General features: G+C 42.4%; 2 protein-coding genes across 2 annotated transcripts; one reads left to right on the forward strand and one right to left on the reverse strand.

Annotated features, from left to right (window-relative positions):
• The first annotated feature begins 15,281 nt into the window (after positions 1-15,281).
• On the forward strand, positions 15,282-17,107 carry ttc36 (tetratricopeptide repeat domain 36). Its single transcript, XM_010739711.3, has 3 exons — positions 15,282-15,508; positions 15,750-15,938; positions 16,791-17,107. The coding sequence occupies exons 1-3, from the start codon at positions 15,292-15,294 to the stop codon at positions 17,054-17,056; spliced, it is 672 nt and encodes a 223-aa protein (XP_010738013.2). The 5' UTR covers positions 15,282-15,291; the 3' UTR covers positions 17,057-17,107.
• Positions 17,108-17,138: 31 nt separating this feature from the next.
• On the reverse strand, positions 17,139-22,237 carry LOC104925958 (F-box only protein 40). The gene is made up of 4 exons (XM_019272939.1): positions 22,153-22,237; positions 21,797-21,849; positions 19,760-21,667; positions 17,139-18,052 (listed from the first exon to the last, which is right to left on the reverse strand). The coding sequence occupies exons 2-4, from the start codon at positions 21,797-21,799 to the stop codon at positions 17,870-17,872; spliced, it is 2,094 nt and encodes a 697-aa protein (XP_019128484.1). The 5' UTR covers positions 21,800-21,849; positions 22,153-22,237; the 3' UTR covers positions 17,139-17,869.
• Positions 22,238-22,942: the final 705 nt, after the last annotated feature.

The raw sequence follows: 22,942 nt of genomic DNA on the forward strand, positions 1-22,942 counted from the left end.
CACTGCAGGATCATATCAAATGTTGAAGAATGCCAACACCTGTCGACAATCTGACACAAGACAGAACCGGCGAATAAATGTTACTGTGACACACTATTAAAGCACTTCGCAAAAAACTAAGTGTTGTTTTGACATGAAAATAACCAGACCCCGCTGCTCAGCCCATTTAATCAAACCCCCAAACCCTCAGAGGCTTAATAAATGTCCCTGCCAAGTTTCATAAATGGAGGATCAATTATAATTGATTTCACAGTCTGATACATTTATTAAAGTGACATTCATTTATTCACACGCTCACCTGTTTTGCCATCAACCCCTGCTTCAGCGAGCCCACTCCCTCATACTTTATTCAAAGTATCACTTTGTAATTTCCGTTACACTGAAATAATTGCTGCAGCACGCCAAGGCGGATTCAATACATTCAGAGCAACACTTCATTTCTCACACACTGGTCAGCCGACGAGACATCTCTATAATTTGTTAACTATGTGATGTGTAGTATTGAGTGTGCAACAGGCAGACCAGATATCCACTTTCCCTTAAGAGCAGAATAAATTAGTTTCGGGGCGTTATTCTCTGTCACGTTACGTGACATCGCCTGCAGATTAAACCTGCCACTCAGCAGAGTAGGAGACCGTCAGAGATGATCTCATCTCACCAAAGACCTGGCCAACATGCTGTGGGGTGAGCCATTAGTGCAGGGCTCCTCTGTGGCCGGCTGGAACATGTTGTGTCATCTCTGTTGCATCAACTCAACAAACGTGCATGTGCACGCGAATAACAGTGTGTACAAAGCGCGTGCATGGTTTTGTAATTGCGTTAGTTAATACTATTTTTTAATCTTTGAATAGATTCTGTGACTACTTAAAGCTGCATCATGACCCCCGTCAGATGGTAAGACGAATGTGGATGCTAATTCAGCCCTAAATCAACCTGCCAGCAGCTACTTTTCTCCCGGCGGTGGACTTGATGAAGTAGCCTACTGGATAAAATAACATAAAGTTAAGCCTCATTGGCATTTCTCGAAGATGAATAGTGTCCTACAGGCCCCTCGTCTGCGACCATGACAAACTGTACAGTGATATCAGTCTGTTGAACTGTCGGCTGGAGAAATCCTGGCATCAGATCATCAGTGGCGACGCATAGAACGTTCTTCATGCTGTCCCTGAAACAGAACGCACTAAATTGGACTCATTTCATCCCTGACATTTACATTCTTTGTCCCCCGCAGTGCTGGTTATGCTGCTGTAGGTGTGTGTGTGTGTGTACACACACGGGGGTGTAATGTAACTTTTTTTTTTTTTACAAGTAATGTTATAACAGTCGCCTTACTTTGCAAAAATACTGAACTTTAGAGTCTTGGAGGTCAGCACAAATGACTTTCTCTATATGCCCAACCATGGTGAGTGGCGAGGGTTGCAGTAGTTTTAAGCAAGAGCTGATATTATTGGCTAATGTTAGCCTGTTGCGTATATGTTATCCAATATCCTGTCTTTTCGTGCATGTGTTAATATACTGGCGTCACTGCAAAATGTATCCAGCAGGGTGCATTATTTGACCTAAGTATTCTTTAAAAATGTTTATAATTTGTTGAAGAAAACTGCCTTCTGAGAGCAAAGTCGGTGCACATTCCACAGGTCTGTTTTCATACGAGCCCGGAAATTCAGCCACCGTATCGATAACCGATACATTTTTGGCTCTAAAATGGGTAACAGTTCCCATTCAAGCACCTTTATCCAACCAGAAAACACTCTGAGTTGAATATGATAGATTTGCAATGTTGAAAATCTAATTGGAATCAGGTCTGCTGCACAAGCATCGACTTCCATCACAGATAGAAAAATAAATAAATAAACGACAAGAAGCTAATGAAGGAAAAAAGCATCAGCTTTAAATTCAGAAATATCAAACTATCCCTGTAGCATTATTTTAACATTTGTCATCGGATGTGTTTCTGGGGATCTCCAGGAGACATAACCATCTGCTCCCACATTTTCTCACCTTGTATAAGCTTTAATATACAGCGTATGATTGCTCGATACATAAACAGTGTTTCCATGAAGCAGATTCAAATCAGCGATGGCTACGCTCCTACAGATAAGCATGCATTGCCAAAGATGGCAAACCGTCTTTTCTCTTTATCGAAAAGTGAAGTAGAGCACAAACTGATGCCTCACTGATTTTCAGCTCAGTTTTTTAGGCTTGACAGTATACCTTTCTGTGCGCTGCACATGGCAAGTTGTGTTTTCTCTTTCTCCACATCCCCAAACAGAGTAGACAAGACAACTGTGAAACAGATGGTTATTTCTCCCAGCGATTCTCTGACCTTTGAAAAGTAGACTTGTGACTGGAAGGACTATGGTTTGAATTCAGAAGCAGATTGGAAAGTGAGTAAAAAAAAAAAACTGTCTCACATTTCTCCACAAGTTCTACCCAGGTGCTCTGGAGAAAGGCAATCGGCTTCACACTCCAGTGGTGGAGCCGAGGCAATTCCTTGAAAAAAATACTTAAACAATTAATTGATCATTCAACACACGCCTACAGTACACAACAAAATACTTCATCAGGGCGTTTCAAAATGACTCATACAAGTGTTTTTGCTGATCTAGCACCCCAATCAGTGGAACAAAGACTCACCAAATCACACGGGTTAAGAAGAGACTGTGGTCAGGCCCACGGAATTGTGATTGGGCAACCAAAACTACTTGGTTATGTGGTTAGGCAAGGATTGTCATGGTTAAATGAAACCACCATTGAATGCTGGTAGGAGACAGGAGATCCAACCATTTACCACAACCTCCGCTCCCAGGGGAAATCCACACCACTCGCATTTTAAGAAATTTAGATGTTATTTAGAACATTTTAGAACATCCGTCATTCTGACATTTGTCTCTCGGAGTTGATCCGCTTGCATATCGACTCCAAACCAAAAGCATGTGAACCAATTCCATTTTTATGGTTTGATTTTTTTTTTCTTCGAAGCAGCGTGATCTCAATAGAAAGCTTGGGAAAGGTTGGTTTCACCTACTGTGAGGTTCTGGACAGTGATGTTTCAAAATGGAGGTTGGAGTCGATGTGGATTGAGCAGATCGATGCTTCAGTAGCAACATAATTGGAGGTTTGCAGAATCATCCCGTGTCCAATGTTCTTGTCTGACAATAAAGTCTAATTTCTAGACAGCCAGAAAAATGTAGAAATCTTTGTTTTGGGCTGTTTCATTTCTCTAGTGAGGATAGTTACTGCTGGCTCTAGGTTGTGAAAGTAGAGATGTGCTCTGACATGACTAAACTGAAAACACCAGCAGAGACTTAGTTCGTAAAAGCAGTGGACTTGCAGGTCTGGACTGTGTTATTCATGAACCTCTCACTCCTGTAAGGTTAATGGTGTGGGACGATGCTCCGCTCTGTTGATTAATTAGAGCTGGACTGAGGTCAGTGCCTCCAGCCTTTAGCTGGAACTATAGCTCATAACAAACAACTGTATTTACATGGAAGCTTTGAGTGGGCGGACAGCTCTGGAAAGACCTGAGCCATACAAACACTGCTGCCACCGGATATAAATGTGATGAGTCACCAAAGAAACAGACCAGTAAATTTGCCATAAATGTTTTTTTTTCCCCTTTAGTTTCTATTAATGCCTTGTTGACCTATATTAATGAAACTGCCTTGGAGCTCTCGGTTTTCTCAACGAAATCTAAGACCTTGCTCTGACAAGCCCTTGAAATAGCTGAATGCTAAAAGAAAAAATTAATAATTAAATGCAACTTTGGCCAGACAGCGATGGAATGAAGTCTTGATGTTGTAATATTGCTGAAGGCATAAAAGAAGAATCATGTTTTATTCAGTCTCCATGCATGAACCTCACAGGCTGAATCCCTTGGAATGACCAGAAGCAGGCCTGAAAACTTTGTCTTTGGGCTCCATCCTTTGGTCAGTATGCATAACTGCAACAATAAATGTGTTGTTGGGGGTATTTTGTATGGTATGGAGCAGCCAGGAGGGGTGAAAACAACATCATCTGTTTTCTGTATTTCTCTTCTTTTTCCTGTGTTCCCTATTACGTGTGGCCTACTCATTTCATAGATAAGATGGAGAGTGAACAATATCCATTTGTAATGAAAGATTTCTTTATGCAAAACAAATTTCACACTCTTATACTGCCATACTTAGTCCTTTAGACAATCCAGCCTGACACATTAACCAACCATTTTTGCACCCGGTGAACTGGCTGACAAGAAGTAATCTACAAACCATACAATATTGCAGCCGATTAGATCTCACACATCACTCCAAGGGACTTTTCATTTTCCAAATGAGTTATCCCGCCTGCACAAATGATGTAGCCGCATGACATCAAGTGTTAAATAAGCTTTGGACCAAGGCTATCCATTCTACTTTGTGGCTGCACTGTAATGTCTGCTCCACCATAAAAATCGTATTTTCTATCCAATGCAGGTAAACGATCTCCAGGGATATTCATGTGCTCATTTAACTTTCTAATAGAGGACTTTAAAGACATGCAGATGGCTTCTCACAAGGACCAGATATGCCTTTTCAAGTGCATCCTGGCATGAGAACAGTTGACTAAAAAATGCATGAGAAATGTGATGGTAGGTGGGTGCGTGCTTTCCAGGAAAAATGCGAGCAGCAAGGAGAGCATTTTATATTTATTTTCTTTCACTGCTGGTTCAGGTATGATATCATACATCATAGATAATCATTTGTGTTAAATTGTATTTGATTACTTAGTCAACCCGATTATTATTTGATGTCGATCTGTCATGCAGAAGAGACACGATTCTGCATGACAATTCAGTTACTGAATTCATGCAAAGGCTCATGGACTGACAGAATATTCAGTTGCGGTATAGCTGTTTAAACTGACAATGTTTATTTCAGTGTGCCTCGAGTTCTGCACCAGCAAATGTTACTCTTTCTACCAAAGATACCCTGGATACTATCCAAAACGTCAGCTAGTCCTTGCAGCACAGTGGGAGACTCTTACTCATGCTTATAAACCCAGACAGAGCTGTCAGATGAGCAGAGGAATAACATTGATTGAATAGCTGTATGTGTGTGCACTGTCGATGCGGTGGGAAAAGGGTAATACCTGCATTATACAGGAATTCAGAAATTCAATAGTGAAATTTCATTTTCCTCATAAATAGCATGCAGCTGGTGTTCTGACTCCAGAGCTCGATACACAAAACCTAAATTAAATACAGCAGATAATCCACCATAAAAATAAATTGGGAATATTACAGTACAACAAAGATAAAGCATCTTTGTGGCCAGATTTAGAGGCAAAGTGAATGTGCGCATTATTTGTTCATCTATCATTTGTTCCTGTTTTTTTTTTCATGGACGAATTCTAATGATATTCCTCTTCCCTGCCTCTAACTATGATATACTGTATAATCCCCTGCACCATCCACGTGCAGGTGCATCGTCCGAGATCGATGTTAACAACTTATACGGGGTAAGTGTTGCCAAAGAGAGTGTAGCAACTCAGCTCGCACTCCTCTGTGTTGCTCAGACGAAGCTAAAGCCAAGAGCTCTGGGTATTGCTGCTCTCACTGATTTGAGCGGGGCAGCGACTTTTGGAACAAATGGTGGCATATCTCTGGTCCCCAGTGAATGAATTTAGAGTGTTTTCTTCACTTGGCTTTGAGCTACTTTGGCTTCATCAGGAAGGGCCAGTATTAGTTTGAACTGAATGTCACGCCTCAGCGGTGCAGTCTTTTTTTTTTTTTTTCATGCAGCAGCAGGAAGCTGTAGACTGTGATGCATGCAGGTGCTGCAATATTGCACCAAAAAGGAGGCAGTCTAAAGTTCCCCCAACTGTAGTATTATACACTGTAGTGCTGGCAGTAAGCTGTGCGGTCAGATGGTGGAGGTGCTTCATGACTCAGCCATGCTGTGTTTTCAGTTGCTGGTTTAGCCTGTCTGACACTGAGGATGAATGTTTCTCTAACATAGACAGCGTGTAATATTCAAGCATATATATACTGAGCAAATTCACACGTTTCACATATAGATGACTTGCAGGTATAAAGACAACAAATGTGTTTATATCAGTAATATTTGATATTACCAATATAATTCATCTGAATGCATTCGTCTAACACTGCTGTCAGTGTGCAGTCATGTGTGTTCTGCTGGTGCGGTGGCCCTTTTACATTCAGATTATAGATTGCTAACCGTCACGAGGCAGCTGGACTCGCAAGATTACACAAGAATCCATCTTGCCAGACTTTAAGCTACGCACTCGCGTCCGAACCACAGTGTGTGAGAAGTGTGTGTTCAAAACAATGTCAGTTCTTAAAGAGGTTAGCGAAGCTACTGTTATGGAATTTTCTATCCTTAGGTTACACAAGGTCACGTGTGGGCCTTGAGGTCCTCGGCAGTATTAATTGTTTGGCTTTGGTTGAGAACAGTAGGTGCCAGTCTATCTCAACACTGTGGTGGCCAGGGTCGAAGAGACCTGTTGCTGCCTTCATAGACATAATGGATAGCTGGTGTTGACGTTCCGTCTGCGTAAACAGACATCTGTGTCTCCAGACTAGAATATGCTGACAATAACACCTCCATGGGTAAAGACATTCTCTTTGTATAGTATTTGTGGTGTTATCTTTGGGTTTAAAAAGTCGATCCACCAGGATGAGTTGGGCAGAATGTGAGACCGACTCAGGCACTTCTGATGAACTTTGAGAGTGTCTCTAATTCTCCTTGGCCAAGCGTCAATAAATAATACAGCATAAGACATCAGAGGCTCCTGAACACTTTATGAACTCCTGACCTCACCATTGACCTTTGACATTGGATGGAAAAGATGTTTTCACAGTAGTATGAATCATCGCGGTTTTTGAAGGTCGCCTGTGTGTTTTTTTAGAAAGTGCTGACCCTCTAAACAGTTTCCAATAGCTACAACTTCCCAGATGGTTCTGTGCAACAAACCATCTGGCACAGTCAGGTTAATAGCGTGTACATTTTAAATTGTATAGCAACACTAGACTGACTGTAAGTAGCAGCACAGCTGCAGTGTTATGAGACCCCCCCTTATCCGCATCCACACACACACAACATCAACATCTGCAAAGCTTTCCCAGCAGGCCTGAAATGTACATTAGCCGAGGGAAATCTCAGATTGGCTCACCTCAATAGTTTTACTTTTGTTCCAAAGTCTCAGTGTGTTGTTTTCTATCAGCCGGTGAGCAGTGGCACAACACCTCTAACAAAGCAGCCTGCTCCACTTAAATCCCTCTGTTGTTGCCCACGTAAACCATAAATCATCTATGGGTTCGTTATGACAGTTCTGGCTACGCTCCACCACATTACTTTGGGAAAACATTACAGTTACATGTCCAGATATCCCCAATACTAAAATTGCTATTCGGTTTTATTTGTTTTGTTTCTCCTCAGCGCTTCGGTTGATGCAATCATGGTTTTAATCGTGGTTGGTTGGTCGGAAGAGCGAGTGAGTGATTGAATGTGTGTAAGTGTGCGTGTTGAAGCCGCGTCAGATTTCTGTTGACACATTCTCAGAGGCAGAGCTGCTCCTGAGACACCGACCATTCGGTTTTATGGTTGTTTCATGTCTTGTTCGACACACATTTAATTTCAGTGCGCAGAACAAATACTCAGAGCATTTTGTTTAGGCAGAATACTACATGTTTCTGAATAAAATTGTTTAGGCCCTGTAAAATCATCCTATCATCCAATTGTGGGTAATTCATACCATCAATAGGTGATGTGATCACCAGGGGGCCGCAGGAGTAGGCGTCATGCAGTGTGTCATGCCAGCATGGAGCAGTGTAAAAAGAAAACATCTTATATTCGTGGATATTATGTATTTACCCAAACACCAAAGGTGAGCCTGAGGATGCAGCACAGCCTCGCTGCAAGCTATCTAACTGATGTGCCAGTGAAGAGCATGCAGACCATTTATTTGCACACGAGCAGGTTCACCATCCTCTAAGGCTGCAGCACTCTACTCATTTTCAGGGGCTTATACATTAATGAAAATATAGTTATGAATATTCCATGTAGACTAAAATATGATCAAACTGTCATGGTTTCTGCATTTTTTTTTTCCACATCTTTGTCTGTGTGTGTGGCAGAGAGCGTGGCTGGCTATGCTCCATCTAGGTGCACCTGTCTCTCATGCAGCAAATACTCACGGCCACTCCTGAGCCAGATTATCTCGTTCCTTGTTGCAGTCATCCGTGTTGGATTGGATTGTCATGTGCCTTGTTTTTTTCCCCCGCAGCTTTCTGCAGTGAATCCTCTGATCTGCTTACCTACTTCACCCGCGACGCTGGCCGCCCTTCATCCACCACCACCACCTGCCTTTTGTCTCATAATAACATCCTTAAGGCTTTACCGGGCCTTCATCTCTGCATTTTAGGTCCAGACACAAAAACGTAACATAAATATTGTAAATCATGCTCAAACCATCTAATTCAGGTGTTTGCTGAGCAAACTCACCATTCTTACCAGATATAAATCATGGCAATGGCCTATTAAACACTTTAAAACATCAGCTACTTGTGACCATTTCATTCCTTTTTTTAAAAAAGACCCATGACTGATATTTGTGAGGACGGTCCAATCTCAGTGTCACACTGACACCAGAGAGCGACACAAGGCTACTGCCCGGCATTCATTTACTTTTTTGGGGGGCTAGCAGACTCTGCCTGAACTAATCTGTTTAGAATTTAGAAACCAAGCTGCGACAACAATACATGCTAGTAGTATGCTGAGATTTATGGTGATGGATCCGGCCACATGCAGCATCCTGTTGTGGGAGACAGCAGTGGTGCCTGACAGCCTTGGCTCAACCATAAGCCGAGCTTTTCTACATTCCTGCACGGGGTGGAAGCCATAAAAACTTGTTTATGAATTCACAAAATGTCGTAAAATGCACGACACACTGTAGATACTGTAGCCTAGGTTTGGGGGAAGTGCTGGAGGAAGTGCACATGGCTTTTCACAGCACAGTACAGTACATAAACCATCATTAGCTGCACACAAAGCCATGGGGATGAACGGATAACCCATCCCCTCGTGTCTACGGCAAGATGAACAGGAAGCAGTATGTAGTTATTGTACTGCGGTACAAAAGGTGTTGCTTAAGATTTCCCATAAAAGGAGCACATTGTTTATTTTCTTAACCTCTGGCACCTCTGCAGTTATTCCCCGTCTCCCCACAGAGCGGATTACTTTGTTTTAATCCAGCTCAGAGTGCCCCCGCACAGCACGAGATAGTCCTTCGTCATCATAACAGGCCAGGTATCAACACACGGGGCCTCTGCTTACCTCCATAGGGCAGAGGGATTAAGAGCACATGCTTTGATGTCAGATTCACAGACAGAAGTGGAGCAAAGCTAAAGCCTCTCAGGGTTATTATGATATCCGTCCATTTCTTAAACAGACGTTATGAAGCATCGGGGGAGCCGGGAAAGAGGAGAAGGAGAGGAATCGCGTGGAGGCAGAAGACTTTTATCTTCTGCTCGTTTGAGTCGGTCTTTGGTGTGTTCGGAAGAGTCCAGCAGGAGATTTTACATTAAACAAATGACCAGTGTGTGTGTGCAAACCATCTAATGAGTAATAATGTTGTCTCATTCTCTATTAGCACTTCACTTAATGTTGTTCCATTATTTAGACTTTGCCCGTTGCAGTCTGATTGCATCTATCTATTGTCCTCGTAATTGCTGTGCAGAAATACAAAGCTTGTGTTCGCTGCTGTATGCTGCCGTTAGGTGTTACAGCTGTACGAGCACTGAGGGTCAGTGTGTTTTGATTATCTCTTAATTTCCCTCTTGGCCTAAAGCAGAAGCAACTCCATCCTCTCAGCTCTTGGTTTTTAGAGTCTGTAAACACAGCCAGTGTGTGTTTTTCCTACTGACATAATCACGTTGAGTGGTGCTGATGCGGTGACATTTGCAGTAATAGGAGACTGATAATCCTCACACAATTGCTTCTCCACTTTTGCACTAGGGGAGCCCATGGGGGGGGGGCACACAGCGCTTCTGCAGAAAATCTGCCGCTTACCGAGTGACCGTGAACATGATAGCCTGGCCCTTCACTCTTTAACTCTTATTACCCTGTGGAAAATGGAAGTCCTGCACGATCAAACTGTCTGTGCTGACTTGGTGAACGGATGGGGGGCGGGGAGCAGGAGGCCCAGCAGAAAATAAAAAGCAGCAAGAGCTCTCTCAAGTGGCAAAAATGAAAACCTCTCTCTAGCCCAGCGATCAGAGAGCTTAATCCTCTTGGATTTTTATCATCCAGGAAAATAACTATACTGTCTAAGGCTTTTAATTGCCTTTTTTAAAAAAACCTTGCAGTAATTTGTCCCGATCAGATTTTCTTCTCACAGCTAAATTAAGTCTGGAATGGCCTTAGAATATAGAAATGCAGCAGTGAAGGAATAGTTTAAATTAGATACTTAAAACCTGCAGCATTAAGGCTTCTAATTTAGATGAGTCTTTTGGGGTCACACTCTGCTGTCACACTCATGAGCTCTAGGAAGCTTCAATGAACCGCTTGTTCTATTTCTTTGAACGGACAAATAACTGATCAATCCCAAAAAAAAAAAGACTTAATTGATTAATTAATGATGAAACAAAGGCAGGGTATCTCTAAAGAATTTGCCTGATTTCCACTCTGAATGGTCATTTCCTCGCCACTCCATTATTTACATGAACATTTCCATCTCGTAGCTGGTTCTGCGTGGGGTCGCTTCCTCCAATCGATGCAGAACATTGACAGCAGATATTGGGCATATATGAAATTTATGCAAGTCGATTTTCTGCATGGCGACATATCCAGTTACTGTATGTTTCTGTGTGTACGGCAGCTTTTGTGGAGAAAATATCTTTCACTTCAGTGCGAGTGCTGTCTTACCTAAACTATAATTATAGAAAATGAACTGCACTCCACATCAAAAGCATTTCTCTCGCCTCAAGCCTCATTCTGAATAAATATCCTACCTCTCTTTCAAAAAGTACGTTTCCTGAACATATGGCGGCACATCTATTTCTTCCCACACTCAGTTATTTGGCACTGTTCTTAGCTGTTTCCACACAGAGGTGTGTGAGATATATTTACCTTTTCACACTTTTAGCTGGTAAAAAACTACTGACTTAAGTGGAGCTGGGTCAAAACGGCCCACGTCCGTAAGTCAGTCAACTCTCTACCAATCTCTGAGACCCATCGGCTATCGTCTGAAGACAATTTAGCCTCGGAGGGAACAGCCAATGTTTCTGGGCTCTGCACCAGAGGATATCTGGAAAATAGATAACGGATATCCGGGCCAAGACTTTGCGCAGTCTGATTAGCAACTTGATACGAGGGAATGACGTGAAAGACACGTCTGCTAATCTCTGCATTTGAATGCAGATAACAAATAAAAAGCTAAATATTTTACATTTGGACCACTGTGTTCTCTCTCTCTCTCTCTGTACATGGACTGTTGCAATCAAAGCTCACTCAAACATGATTGGTCAATAATACTCGGACAACAACAGAAACCAGAATGCTCCCAGTGCCAAAATCTCGGTCTCCTGGCTTCATATTCCGCATTAATATGCAAGAGATTACCTCTCTACAAAGAATGGATGCATAATGAATAACACATGCACAACACTCTAAGCACTGGCCTGAAACACAGAAAACTTTTTCTGAATTTCTGTGTTTACTGGAACTTGTACGACGCGAGAGATGAACAATGAACAAACCATTTCTCCACAAACTTTGTGTTTCAGCTACTTGAACATCAGATGCGCCTTCTTTAAAAGATGCTTTCATACTTTAAAGGTCCCAGAAGCCCGTAGCTCCATGAGCTCCCTTGTTCCACATCACTGCTGACAGTAATTGGAAACAACTGAAAAAGGCTTCGAGCTGGAACCGTCCTCGTGTGTGTGACTCACTCACTCACACACACGTTGGCTGGTGATACCTATAGTTACTTATGCGAGTACTGTGACAGTGTTTCCATGTTCCGTCAATCTCACCTGTATTCATATCGCTTACTTTGGCTGCTCGGTTTCCCCTTCAGGCGATATCTGTTGTACCACGCCGCTGTTATCTACCATTTGTTACATGCAACGGTTATATTCTGCCTCTGTTTCTGTTACCTACAGAGCCCATGGTCTTTATTTCACCACTGTTGCTTAAATGTCTTTTGTATCCACTGATTTTCTCCTGTCTCTTCATCCATCTTTCAATATTCAAAATATTTAATTCATTTTTTAAGCAAAAACACAATTTGCCATTCATCATGATGGATTTTTAAACCAAATATGTCCTGGATTAACAGAAGATGCATATAAAAGTATTCCCTGAACACTCTGAACGTACCACATAAGACATGCACTGTGTATTGTAATAAAACGACAGTTTGCACCATAGATTAACTGTGTTTTCTGTCAAAATACTGGGAGCATTATTAAAATACTACAGTTTACATCAGTGGCATCCGACTGTTTTCATCAATCAGACCAACTTCTTTTTGAGCTCCCTCGTCACAGTGTGAGATGTGAGCAGTGTAACCAAAGAGGGATTTTTCCTCCTCCGAATGTTTCATTTGAATAATCTTTTGATTCTGAAGCGATAAAGCTATCTAGTATTTCACAGGGAGAAGAGGCAAAGATCAGAGAAATGTGTTCACTGTACATAGTAATAATTTAACATCTTTATCCAACCCTGTCTGGAAAAATGTGCGTTTTTTTTTTTTACTGCATAACAAAGTCATTTCTATTGAAGATATACTGTGTTTACTTTATTGTGGTTTGCAGCATAGATCTATATAGAACTGCTTAATTCTAATTCCACTGTAGATACAAACACGAGAAACCATCACATCTGTCAAAGGGGTGACCATGGCTCAGTGGGTCGTCCACCGTTGGCGGTTCGATCACCGCTCTCGCCGCTCAAAAAAGATTGCCACGACCAAACCCCCCCCTCCCAACATCTGCTCCCCGGGTGCTGTAAATTGATGCCCGCCGCTCCAGTGAATGTGGCATCTGTCAATTGGAGTGTGTGACCCTGTGCGTGTGGGTGTGTCCTCCAACAGGTGCCAGCCTGGATGGGTTAAATGCAGACGAGTAATTTCACGTTAAAAAGTTTTGAAAAAAAAAAAAAAGACCAATCACACAACCACTTAACTAACAAACCCATGTAAACCACATTTTATGAAAAGAATCGCAAACCGTGCAACAAAAAACAAACAGGACACTGACGAATATCCATTAATCGAGCAAACACAAGGCATATGAGTGTGTTTTACCTCTGTACCAGGTCATCACAGTGCATTAACCTCCAGGTCAGCTGGGACAGCAGAAGACAGGATTTGAGCCATGATATCTCGCCTGGATGTCTCCTGCGACAGAATCTGGTCATATTCTGGTGTCAGCAATGTGCAGCAAAAGCAGTTTATCAAACCGGGAGATGCTCTGTCTTGGTACAGTTTGATTGTTCTGGAGGCGGCAATGCAACAGCTCAGCAGTAAGACAGCATAGTTTTCCTGCTGGACCGGTGTCCCATAGATCGGTCAGCTTTAGTCTGAGAGGCTGCGATAAAAAGGCTCCACATTGTTTAGGATGTGAAACAATATTTAAAATGCTGCTGTTGATCATCAGGCTGAAACTGATCAGTTGCTCGGCTCACTGTTGCTTTCCCTCCGGACTGTCTGCAGGAAAGTGCTGCAGGCCATGTGCCCCTGGCTTCTGGTTCTGACCTGAAGAGTTTCCTCTCATTTTTATCTGTCTGACTGACCCAGTGGTGGAAGTATTTACATTTTTTTATATATATATATAAATAACAATAAACAGGACTAGCAGTAGTAGTAGTTTATTGTTAATTTACATATTGTTAAGTAGTTTTTCCTCGTGACAATGCAGCACACAAAGTAAGCAATGTAAAATATTAGTCTTTGAGTGGAGTGAAAAGTACAATATTCCCTCAGGATTTACATAAGTAGAGGCATACATTATGAGATACTCATGTAAAGTACCTCTAATTGGTGATCTACTTGAGTAAATGTACTTGTCTGCTGTAGTTATCACGACTGTTCTGCCCTATAAAAGCTGTCGTCTGCTTGCATTAGGTTCTAATGCCCTGAGCCAGGAACCTTCTCGCTGTGAGGCGACAGTGCTAACCACTGGACCACCATGCCGCTGTCATGTGTCCAAAGAAGTGCAGGTCGACTCTGTTCAGCTTGTTAAAAATCCAAGACAGTGGATCTTTGTAAACCGATGCTCAGTGCTTCCACTTCTCTCTGTGTTTCTGCTCAGCTCAACATGATGTTTTATGCTTTCTGTTGAATACGTGTTAAATGGGTCCAGTAACTAGGGACCAGTGACTGTAAAAAAAAAAAAGATGGACGACATGACAGCTCCCCGAACAGTGTATCCAAAACATCTCGATGGCCCCCTGGTGGCTGTCTGCAGTACTGGCCATAAAGCTCGCCCTCTCCATGTTTACAGATGTGATCACACATCTGTGACACAGACACATTATTATCAGTTATATAATATATGAAAGTTAGCTGCCATCACTGATGGTGAATATTGTTTATTTCATCGTTTTTTGTGTATTTAGTAACTTAAACTGTCTCTAGTGATATATATTATATGAATATAATACTATTATAATTTATATAACTATTATATTATTTCATAATAATAATACTTTTTATTATAATAATAAATCTATATAATATTTCACTCATACATTGCTTGTTGGTTGTGGATGGTGCATCTGCAGGGGACAGAGCCGGGATGTCAGAGCCATCGTGCAAACATGTGTTCCTTCCAGCAACCTCCTCCTGAGAATGATGTTTCCTTTTTGTTCTATTTTACATAAACATTACTGTAGTTATTGTTCAAAAATCTTGTTTACATGAAGTGTGGTGTTGTTGGCGTGTTGCTGGGGGGGAGGGGGTCAGGAATCCAGGGCCATGTTTTCATTCTCAGTCCGTCCCTGTCTACTGCTGGACCTGAAGGGTCCACGCATCTCTTCATTTTAAAACAAACAGAGCTACATTTATTTTGTTATTCGCCGCAAATCCCGCGGAGCTTTGACAAAACGCTTTCATCACGTCGCACCGAGCAGAACCCCATCAGATATATTGAGAACATTTTCTCTGCCTTTTCTAACAGCAGCCCTGCAGCCTTGCTGTTATTCCTGGCCTACATTTTTGAGTTAACCAAATACAGATGTGCTCAGTGCAAGGCAGATCTCAAAGTCCAGCTCTGCTTCCACCCCCTTCTTTGATTGGCTGGTGGAAATGGCAGAAGTTAGGGGAGGAAGGAAGAATTCTCCACCCAGCTGTAATTTAGGTGTCCTGGTTTTTTCTTTTTTGACATCTCTCATTGCTTTCTTCACAGACACTGGCAAGATGGCCTCGGAACATGACAGAGCTGTACTCCAGGCTATATTCAACCCCAACACCCCCTTTGGAGACATCCCTGGCCTGAACCAAGAGGAGGAATTAATTGATGATGGTGAGCGTGTGCTTATGACTTGATGTGTCTCTACATATCATGTCACAGCTTTTTTAATGTTTATCATTTCGCAGCATATTGAATTTATTTGAACGTGTCCCGTTCCTGCACAAAAAAAAAAAAAAAAACATGACATTTTAATCCAAGTTGAGTTCTGGGTGACGTTTCTGTGTTTCCGTTGCCACGGTACCTGTCAATTGAGCTTGAGTGCTTTTTCAACCTGTTTATCTCCCACTGCCAGACAGTGGCTTTGACACAGAGTTGCTGAAGCAAGTGAAAGAGTTGGAGATGCGGGGTGTTTCGGCAGCAGAGGCTGGGGATTTGCAAGCTGCACTTCAACTGTTCAGCCAGGCAATCCAGATCCTGCCACAGCGAGCTTCAGCCTATAACAACCGAGCACAGGCCCTGCGGCTGAAGGGGAACACAGCAGGTACATGCCACAAATTCAATAGTAACCTTTCCCAGACACTGCAGTGTGCCGACACATCAGACTGTCAAGTCTGAGGCCAGCATGACACCATATCTGTACAGTATGTAATGCACTTTGTCAACACTGTTGCAACACAGGCTCTGAATGAGAATTGGTATGTTTGCATGTTGTCTGTCACATGGATGGCAGCGCTGCATAATGTACAGAATTACATTATCCAGATCTTAAACATCTAGAGGTTTAGGAAATCCTTGATTCAGTGTATTATAATTATTAGTTCAATGACAGCTGTAAAGGGTTATAGCCATCATGCTATGATACGTTATTATTAAATCTCTTGGCACACGGGAGTATTGCTTTTTTTACTCACTCCCAGGAGATCGCCTGTTCCTAAAACTGGAGTTTCTGTCATAGGTGATGTGTTTTTTTCAGTTTGTATGTAAGCTGGTGCCAGCTGTTGTTCATGCTGACTAACAAGATCTCCTGAATAGTCTCAGCAAAACACCTACATGTGCAGAAAATGAATGTGAATTGAATTGAGAATAGAATCACTGCTGTGTTACTGAGGAGCACAACAGTAGCTACCGCAAAACTATATTATATATTCTAGTTTTAGATGAGTGAAAAACATCAGTATAGACATTTATTTTAGAATGACTGTAAATACACTTTGAATTTGACTGCATACTCCAAATGTCAAAATAAAGGTGGCAAATCCGGCTCCATCACTTGGAGTGGATATTGCGGCAGACTGACTTCAAGCCCAGACTGACTTGCCTGCAGAACATAACAAATTAACAATCAACTTTTCCAGAAATGTGTGTGCCTCACAGGCCTCTTCTCTCCTCTCAGGAGCGCTGGAGGACCTGGATCGAGCCATCTCTCTGAGCGGTGGCACTGGAAGAACTGCCTGCCAGGGGCTGGTGCAGAGAGGCCTTTTACGTAGATTAGCATGCCAGGATGATGAAGCCAGAGCAGATTTTGAGAAAGCAGCTGCACTTGGAAGTGAATTTGCTCGACAACAGGCTGTTGCTCTCAATCCGTATGCAGCCCTGTGTAACAAAATGCTGTCAGAGGTGATCAACAAACTCCGCAACCCAGTGTCTGAGATGCAGTAGTTCATTTGTTCCTTTTTTGTTTTGTTTACGTGATTATTAAAACATCATTTTTATCTTTTTATGTCCTTTTTTATTCCGCCGACTGTGCTGCTGTGAAATAAATGAGGCCGACTGCAAGTCAGGTTTATTATAGAGTGTGAAATGTCAGTGACACACATAGATGACAGTCCTTTCATTTTCCTAAATCTAAATTAGAAACAAAGCATGCACTGCTGTGTTCAATCAACTCTGACATAGAGGACGTGATATTATGTCCAGCATTCAAATGCCAAACTAGTTTTATGGTTCCACACAGACGAGGTACTTCGGCTTTTCTCCAGCAGATGTCAGTCTTGTCCTGGTGAAAACAGTCACCAGCAGCAGCAGAATTGGAAATATTGCTTTTCACCACAAGCATATGAAACAGGATGGATCAAACTACACAAGGCAGATGATTTGATGTTAAACCTCTCAAAAACACATTTGTGAATTTAGTGTCCTCGGGGGGGAATATTTAAGTTTCATCTTCTCTCATTAAACGCTGCAAAAACACATCCATCTCGAAGCACATTACCTACTTACAGACAAAATGATTTGCGTAGACGTTACAATAAAATAGAGGTTGAGAAAATCATATCACAATGTTCGTAAATTGCAGTTTACATACAGCATCTGTCCTCAGGGCTTTGGCACGCAGTATTCCTTCTGTTTCTGTACAGTAGCTGTATATGCGGAGGCTTTATCCACTTCACAGCTCTGTGGGTGCATACATATGTCACATTTGAGTGATTCGAACCATGTTGGTCCACCCACTGAGCTCTGGGACCATGAGCTTTATCTTCTATGCGTTGCCTCTGCATATATGTCTCTGACCTCTCCACGGCAGGGTAAAGCCACTGGCTCGGTGTGCACCTCTCTCTGGTAGAAGGAGCAGGTTTTCAGGTGGTCTGACATGGAAGGATTGTTGCTGAAGCTCCATCTGTCCACAGAGGAAAACAGAGGGCTGAACTCCCAAACCTGCAAAAACACAGAGACAGAACTGAAGTAGGTGTGGGAGGCTGCTGTCATGGCATCTATCAGCTATACTGCAGCTATGGCCGTGAGGATAAATCTATTTAATATCCATGGAATCTGGATCGCGGAGTATTTTTATCACAAGTCAGGGCGTGCTGTTATTTTTGTATCTATCCATTACAAATTTATACAAATTATGCCCTTCAATGGGGAGCAAATACCCAGCTGTCGCTACACGAGGCTCATCAACACCTTGTTTCCATGAATGATCACATATCTGACTTGTTATGGTAGCACTGTGCGCACTGGCATCGAGGCCTCTGGCCATTCCACATCACTGATATCATTGGCATGCTCTTTGTTCCGTGATCACTGCACTGCAGAGATAGTCACTGTAAAAACGCACACACTTGTGCTTTTCAGATGTAGGCTTGTTTGTTTGTTTCTCAGCAGGCTGTATCCGAAAAACTACAAAACAAATTAGAACAAGAATTTGTGAATATTTGTGGTTTGTCTGCCAAACGTACGTCCCCTCTCCTGTGGTTCATAACTGTGAATCACAGAGAAAATAACGATCATTCAAGATTTCCATGTTTTACAAGTGTTTAAACCCACCTAGACAGATCATAACTAAACTACTTTTCAACAATATCCCAACTATTTTCATCCAATCTTCTCCAAATATGCAAATATGGTGCATAAAATTTCATTTGTGTGAGCTGTCGGTAGATTTATGTTTGTTTTTTATGTGTTTTCCTATGCCTGCCTGTTTGCCTGACTTAGATGTGATAATTTGATAAACTGGCATCGCTCTCAAACACATTAGTCGAAACCAAAATAAGGCACGGCACATGCAGTCATCCACCTCAAGCAATCCTGTATATTTGCTCAATGGTCACGAGTCTGAGTCACTCAATAATTCATCCTTACAGTGCCTGGAATTCCAGACAAGATTTAGATAGTCTCCACAAATCGAGGCAGCTGGGGGCTTGCGCAAGGCTCAGACCACTAGACCATTAGGCGTCCCTGTGGCATAGTGGACTAAAGCCATGGGGGTCTAAGGTTTAGCTTGGTGGTCTAATGTAAACACAGCATCTGTGGTTAAACTCCAGCTGTAGCTTTGGTTGTCTCTCACTATGAGTATCATTGTTGTTGTCTCTGTGTGTACCTCTTTCAGTCAGCGTCGCTTCCTATGGAGCTGCAGTTGATCTTTATTTTATATAGTAGCAAATGTTGCAAAGATAAATGATTGTTTACTTCGACTGTCTATTTACTAGAGCAGAAAACAGAATTTCCTTTTTCCAAACACCTCTCCATGGTGCCTGAAGCTGGTAAGGTCACAGAAAAACATAGCAAATCTCCAGTGACTGCTTCAGTGGGACTTCATAAACTGTTGCCAGCGTGGTTATGATTCAGTTGATATTGTTTCGAGACGACTATAGGGAGTGTTTACAATGCAGCAGCTGTCGTGCTACATGTATGACTGACATTTTCTAATGACATTTAATAGAATGGTGTCAGATACTAAAGGGGAACTTATATAGAAGTTTGGCCTTGTGTTTTCCATGCAGTGTATACAAGGTTGACATCAAAATAATATATGACATGGAATGGTAGCCCTCAACCAGTAAAATAACTATCATAATGTAATGCAACAGATATAGACACATGACTTCTGAAACATAAAAGCATCTTTAAAACGATACTTGCTTTCTCTCGACATCTCCAGGAGCTTCCCCCGTGGGAATATGTCTTTTTCTTCCACTTGAGGGAGACCATCCCTCTCTCCAGCAGCAATATGGCACACACCTCTCTCATCACGTGTGAGACCTGGGACAACTGAGACAATGTAAAACTGTCAAGGTAACCAGCAATGTGCTGAAGGATTTCCATAGGCAGGCTACTCAGGGGATCCAGATTATGTACGCCGTTTCTCTTAGGGCCTTCACGGAGGGCTGAAGGGACCTCTGGCTGGAGGACAAAGGCACTGACATTTTGGCAGTATTTGATTGTAGCCTGTTGACCTGCAGGGTGAAATCTTGTCTGGGTGAAAGTGCAGCCGAGGTATGCTAAGGGGCAGCGTTGTTGGAACCAGCCGCTTAAAGAGGCCTGTATGTCACAGTGCACATTCCTGAAATGAGAGCGGTATTCGTCACGGCGAAAGAAGTGGCCACACATGCAGCTGAAGGCTGAACTTGTTTTGTTGTGTCTTCTGGTGACGGATTCTGTTTCGATGTGTACATAAAGACTGTGAGGTCTGTCTGCTATGACATCAGCAAGTGTCGCATCTGTTTTGAAAGGTGCAGAGGCAAAGTTGTATGTTTGCGTTCCTACGTCCACGTAATAACCATCTACGCTCAGGCTCTCTGAGATGGAATGCCCCTTTAGTTCCTTTTCCAGAGAGCACAGGAGTGTGGTGCTGACCTCGTCACACTTTGGAAGATCATCACTTGACTCTTTCAAATCTGAAGTGTCAACGCTCTGGTGTGCCGTCTTGGCCTTCCGTGAGGGATCTTTGAGGTGACAGCGCTTTGCTCGATAGCTTATCGGAACGTTGAACGTGCGGACGCTTTTAACCTCGATGGGCTCCAGATTCCCGTAAACAAAATCCTTATCTCTCGGGGTGCAAGCAGCGAGTTGGCCAAAGTTAATCAACATTGCCCCGTTGTGCACCAGATACATGTTATATTCAGCAATGTTGACTTCCCTGCTTAGCCTCTCAAGGACCCCGTCTTGCCATGGTGCAAGGCCAGTTGCACCATCCATTCTTGGAGCAGCAGCAGCAGCAGCAGCAGCAGCAGCAGCAGCAGCATCAGTAGCAGCAGCAGTCTCTTGGCTCATGTTTGAGTCTCTTGTCTCCCCCTGACAGTTTGATGATCCTTGCTCTTCCTTTTTCTTTCCGTTTCCCTCCTCTTTATTGAGGTTTTTGACAGTTTGCTTGCATCCGTCCATCTCCTTCTTGAATATTTTCTCCCAGGAGCTGTAGTTCTGAATACTATCCACGTTTCTGCTTTTGGCCAAAGCATCCCTCTCCTCTTGACTCAGTTCTTTTCCCTCCATTCTTGTACAGCCCGTTTCTGTAAATTCACCATTAACTAAAGAACATGTTGCCTCCTCTGCAAGACTGTTGACCCCAGCAGAAATTTCCTGAAGCTCAGGAGCTGACACCATCAACTCAGGAAAAATGCTCTTCATTTTGATAGACTGAAACAGCAGCTCTTGGTCTCTGAGAGCCATAGCAACATCGAGGTTTACCTCAGTCTGAGGGTTTTCTGAAACATTTTTGCAGAAGGTCAAATCAGTTTCTGAAACAGGCCAGCGGTTCCACTCCTGAGAGCAGCAGACCACGCTGGCAGGACAGACCTCCAGGTGTTTGGCCAGCCTGTGCCGCAGCATGGAGAGAGGACAGCCATAGATGACATTGAGGCAGGGGACCGTCTCATTTGGACAGAGGAGCTGGTGTTCCTCTTGCTTGCACATATGGAGGATGGCGCCACAGTTTTTACGGCACTTGATTACCATGCATGAGACAGAAATCTGCACTGGGACTTGACAGTGGACATTGTAACACTTGTCACAATGCTCATGATGGCCCACAGGCATCTTCCTGCTTTTCACCTTCAAAGGGAAAGAACACAACACAGAACAGTATGCAACATTTCTAGGTCAATACTGCGGCTGATTAAATGCTGAAGCAATCATTTGAAGTAATATGAAAATCACATTTTAAATCTTAAATGCATTTACCATTGTGACTTGTGAACACAAGGATCATCTGAGAGAGTTTCAAGGCAGAAACACTGTTGGAGAACAAGGTAAACATTTGACATTCACATAGAAACTACTTTCCAGAAAGATATTGTTTACATACAAGTATAACTCCATTTAAATAGAAAAGATGTTAAGGAGTGTTCTGACATATAGAGTTTAAATCCACAATTGGTAATAAGTAATACAGAGTTATTTTCATTTCAAATTCATTAGCATTAATATACAGAGAAGGATTGCATTACATTCAGCTCAATAAAAGACTCTAAAAACAGAAATCTATATTTCAGTAAGTAGAGAAAGTCAACTGCAACAATAATAGCGACATTTCTCACCCTTTGTTCCTCTGAGCCTGTCACCTTGCGTTTGCTGGCACCTCTGAATAACCTCTGCACTGTGTCTGGACATTATAAATGGACACAACAGAGGGGCAGACAGGCCAGTGGGACGGGGCACTATTGTCACACACCCATTAAGAGACAAGGTCAAGTTACAGCCCCCTCCACCAACGCCGCCACTTCACTGTGAGAGGGTGGTGATAATGGCACGTAATCTAAGTTCAAGTTCATCGGTTTAACTACCATATGTTCGAAAACAACAACATCTGAGCATGTGCGATACAATGTCAGTCTTTAAATACACCCACACTGCCAACCAGTTGTTGTATGTGGTTATATTTCTAAAATTTGGAAATAATTAGTCATAAATCACTTCTATAATTAACAAATTAGCTTTTACAGGAGAAAGATCTAATGATAATTTTGAGGTGTTTATTTATTAAAGGTGATCTCTTCGGGCGATTTCTTTAATCAGACATTATTTGTCCTGATCCAAGTCCTCCACTAGATGTCAGTAACACACTTTCAAAGATTTCTCCAGCAGCTTTCTTTGAGACAAAATTCACAACACGGATTAGTTTAATTCTCTGGGGTTAGAATATGATCAAAAAGGTGTTTTGTTTTTATGATGTTTAGAAAAAAACCTCAGGTTCATTTAAATTCATGTGAAGCCTCCCTCGGTTGATCATGTCGGCGTTTGAACTTGAAATTGTGACACTTTTTGTATCCATGTGTAATTTTTTTAGCTGGAGGGAAACTTATCTTCATCAAGTGATGTTTTGATTCA

The sequence above is a fragment of the Larimichthys crocea genome, chromosome VII (assembly GCF_000972845.2).
Source record: "Larimichthys crocea isolate SSNF chromosome VII, L_crocea_2.0, whole genome shotgun sequence".
In the NCBI taxonomy this organism is placed as follows: Eukaryota; Metazoa; Chordata; class Actinopteri; family Sciaenidae; genus Larimichthys; species Larimichthys crocea.

Excerpts from the sequence above, each read along its gene's own strand:
- LOC104925958 (XM_019272939.1), bottom strand. Across the intron at positions 18,053-19,759 it reads CCTGGAGATGTCGAGAGAAA|GTTTGGGAGTTCAGCCCTCT; the intron begins GCAAGTATCGTT and ends GTGTTTTTGCAG.
- ttc36 (XM_010739711.3), top strand. The coding sequence starts at position 15,292 with ATGGCAGAAGTTAGGGGAGGAAGGAAGAATTCTCCACCCAGCTGTAAT. Across the intron at positions 15,509-15,749 it reads GGAGGAATTAATTGATGATG|ACAGTGGCTTTGACACAGAG; the intron begins GTGAGCGTGTGC and ends TCCCACTGCCAG. Across the intron at positions 15,939-16,790 it reads GCTGAAGGGGAACACAGCAG|GAGCGCTGGAGGACCTGGAT; the intron begins GTACATGCCACA and ends CTCTCCTCTCAG.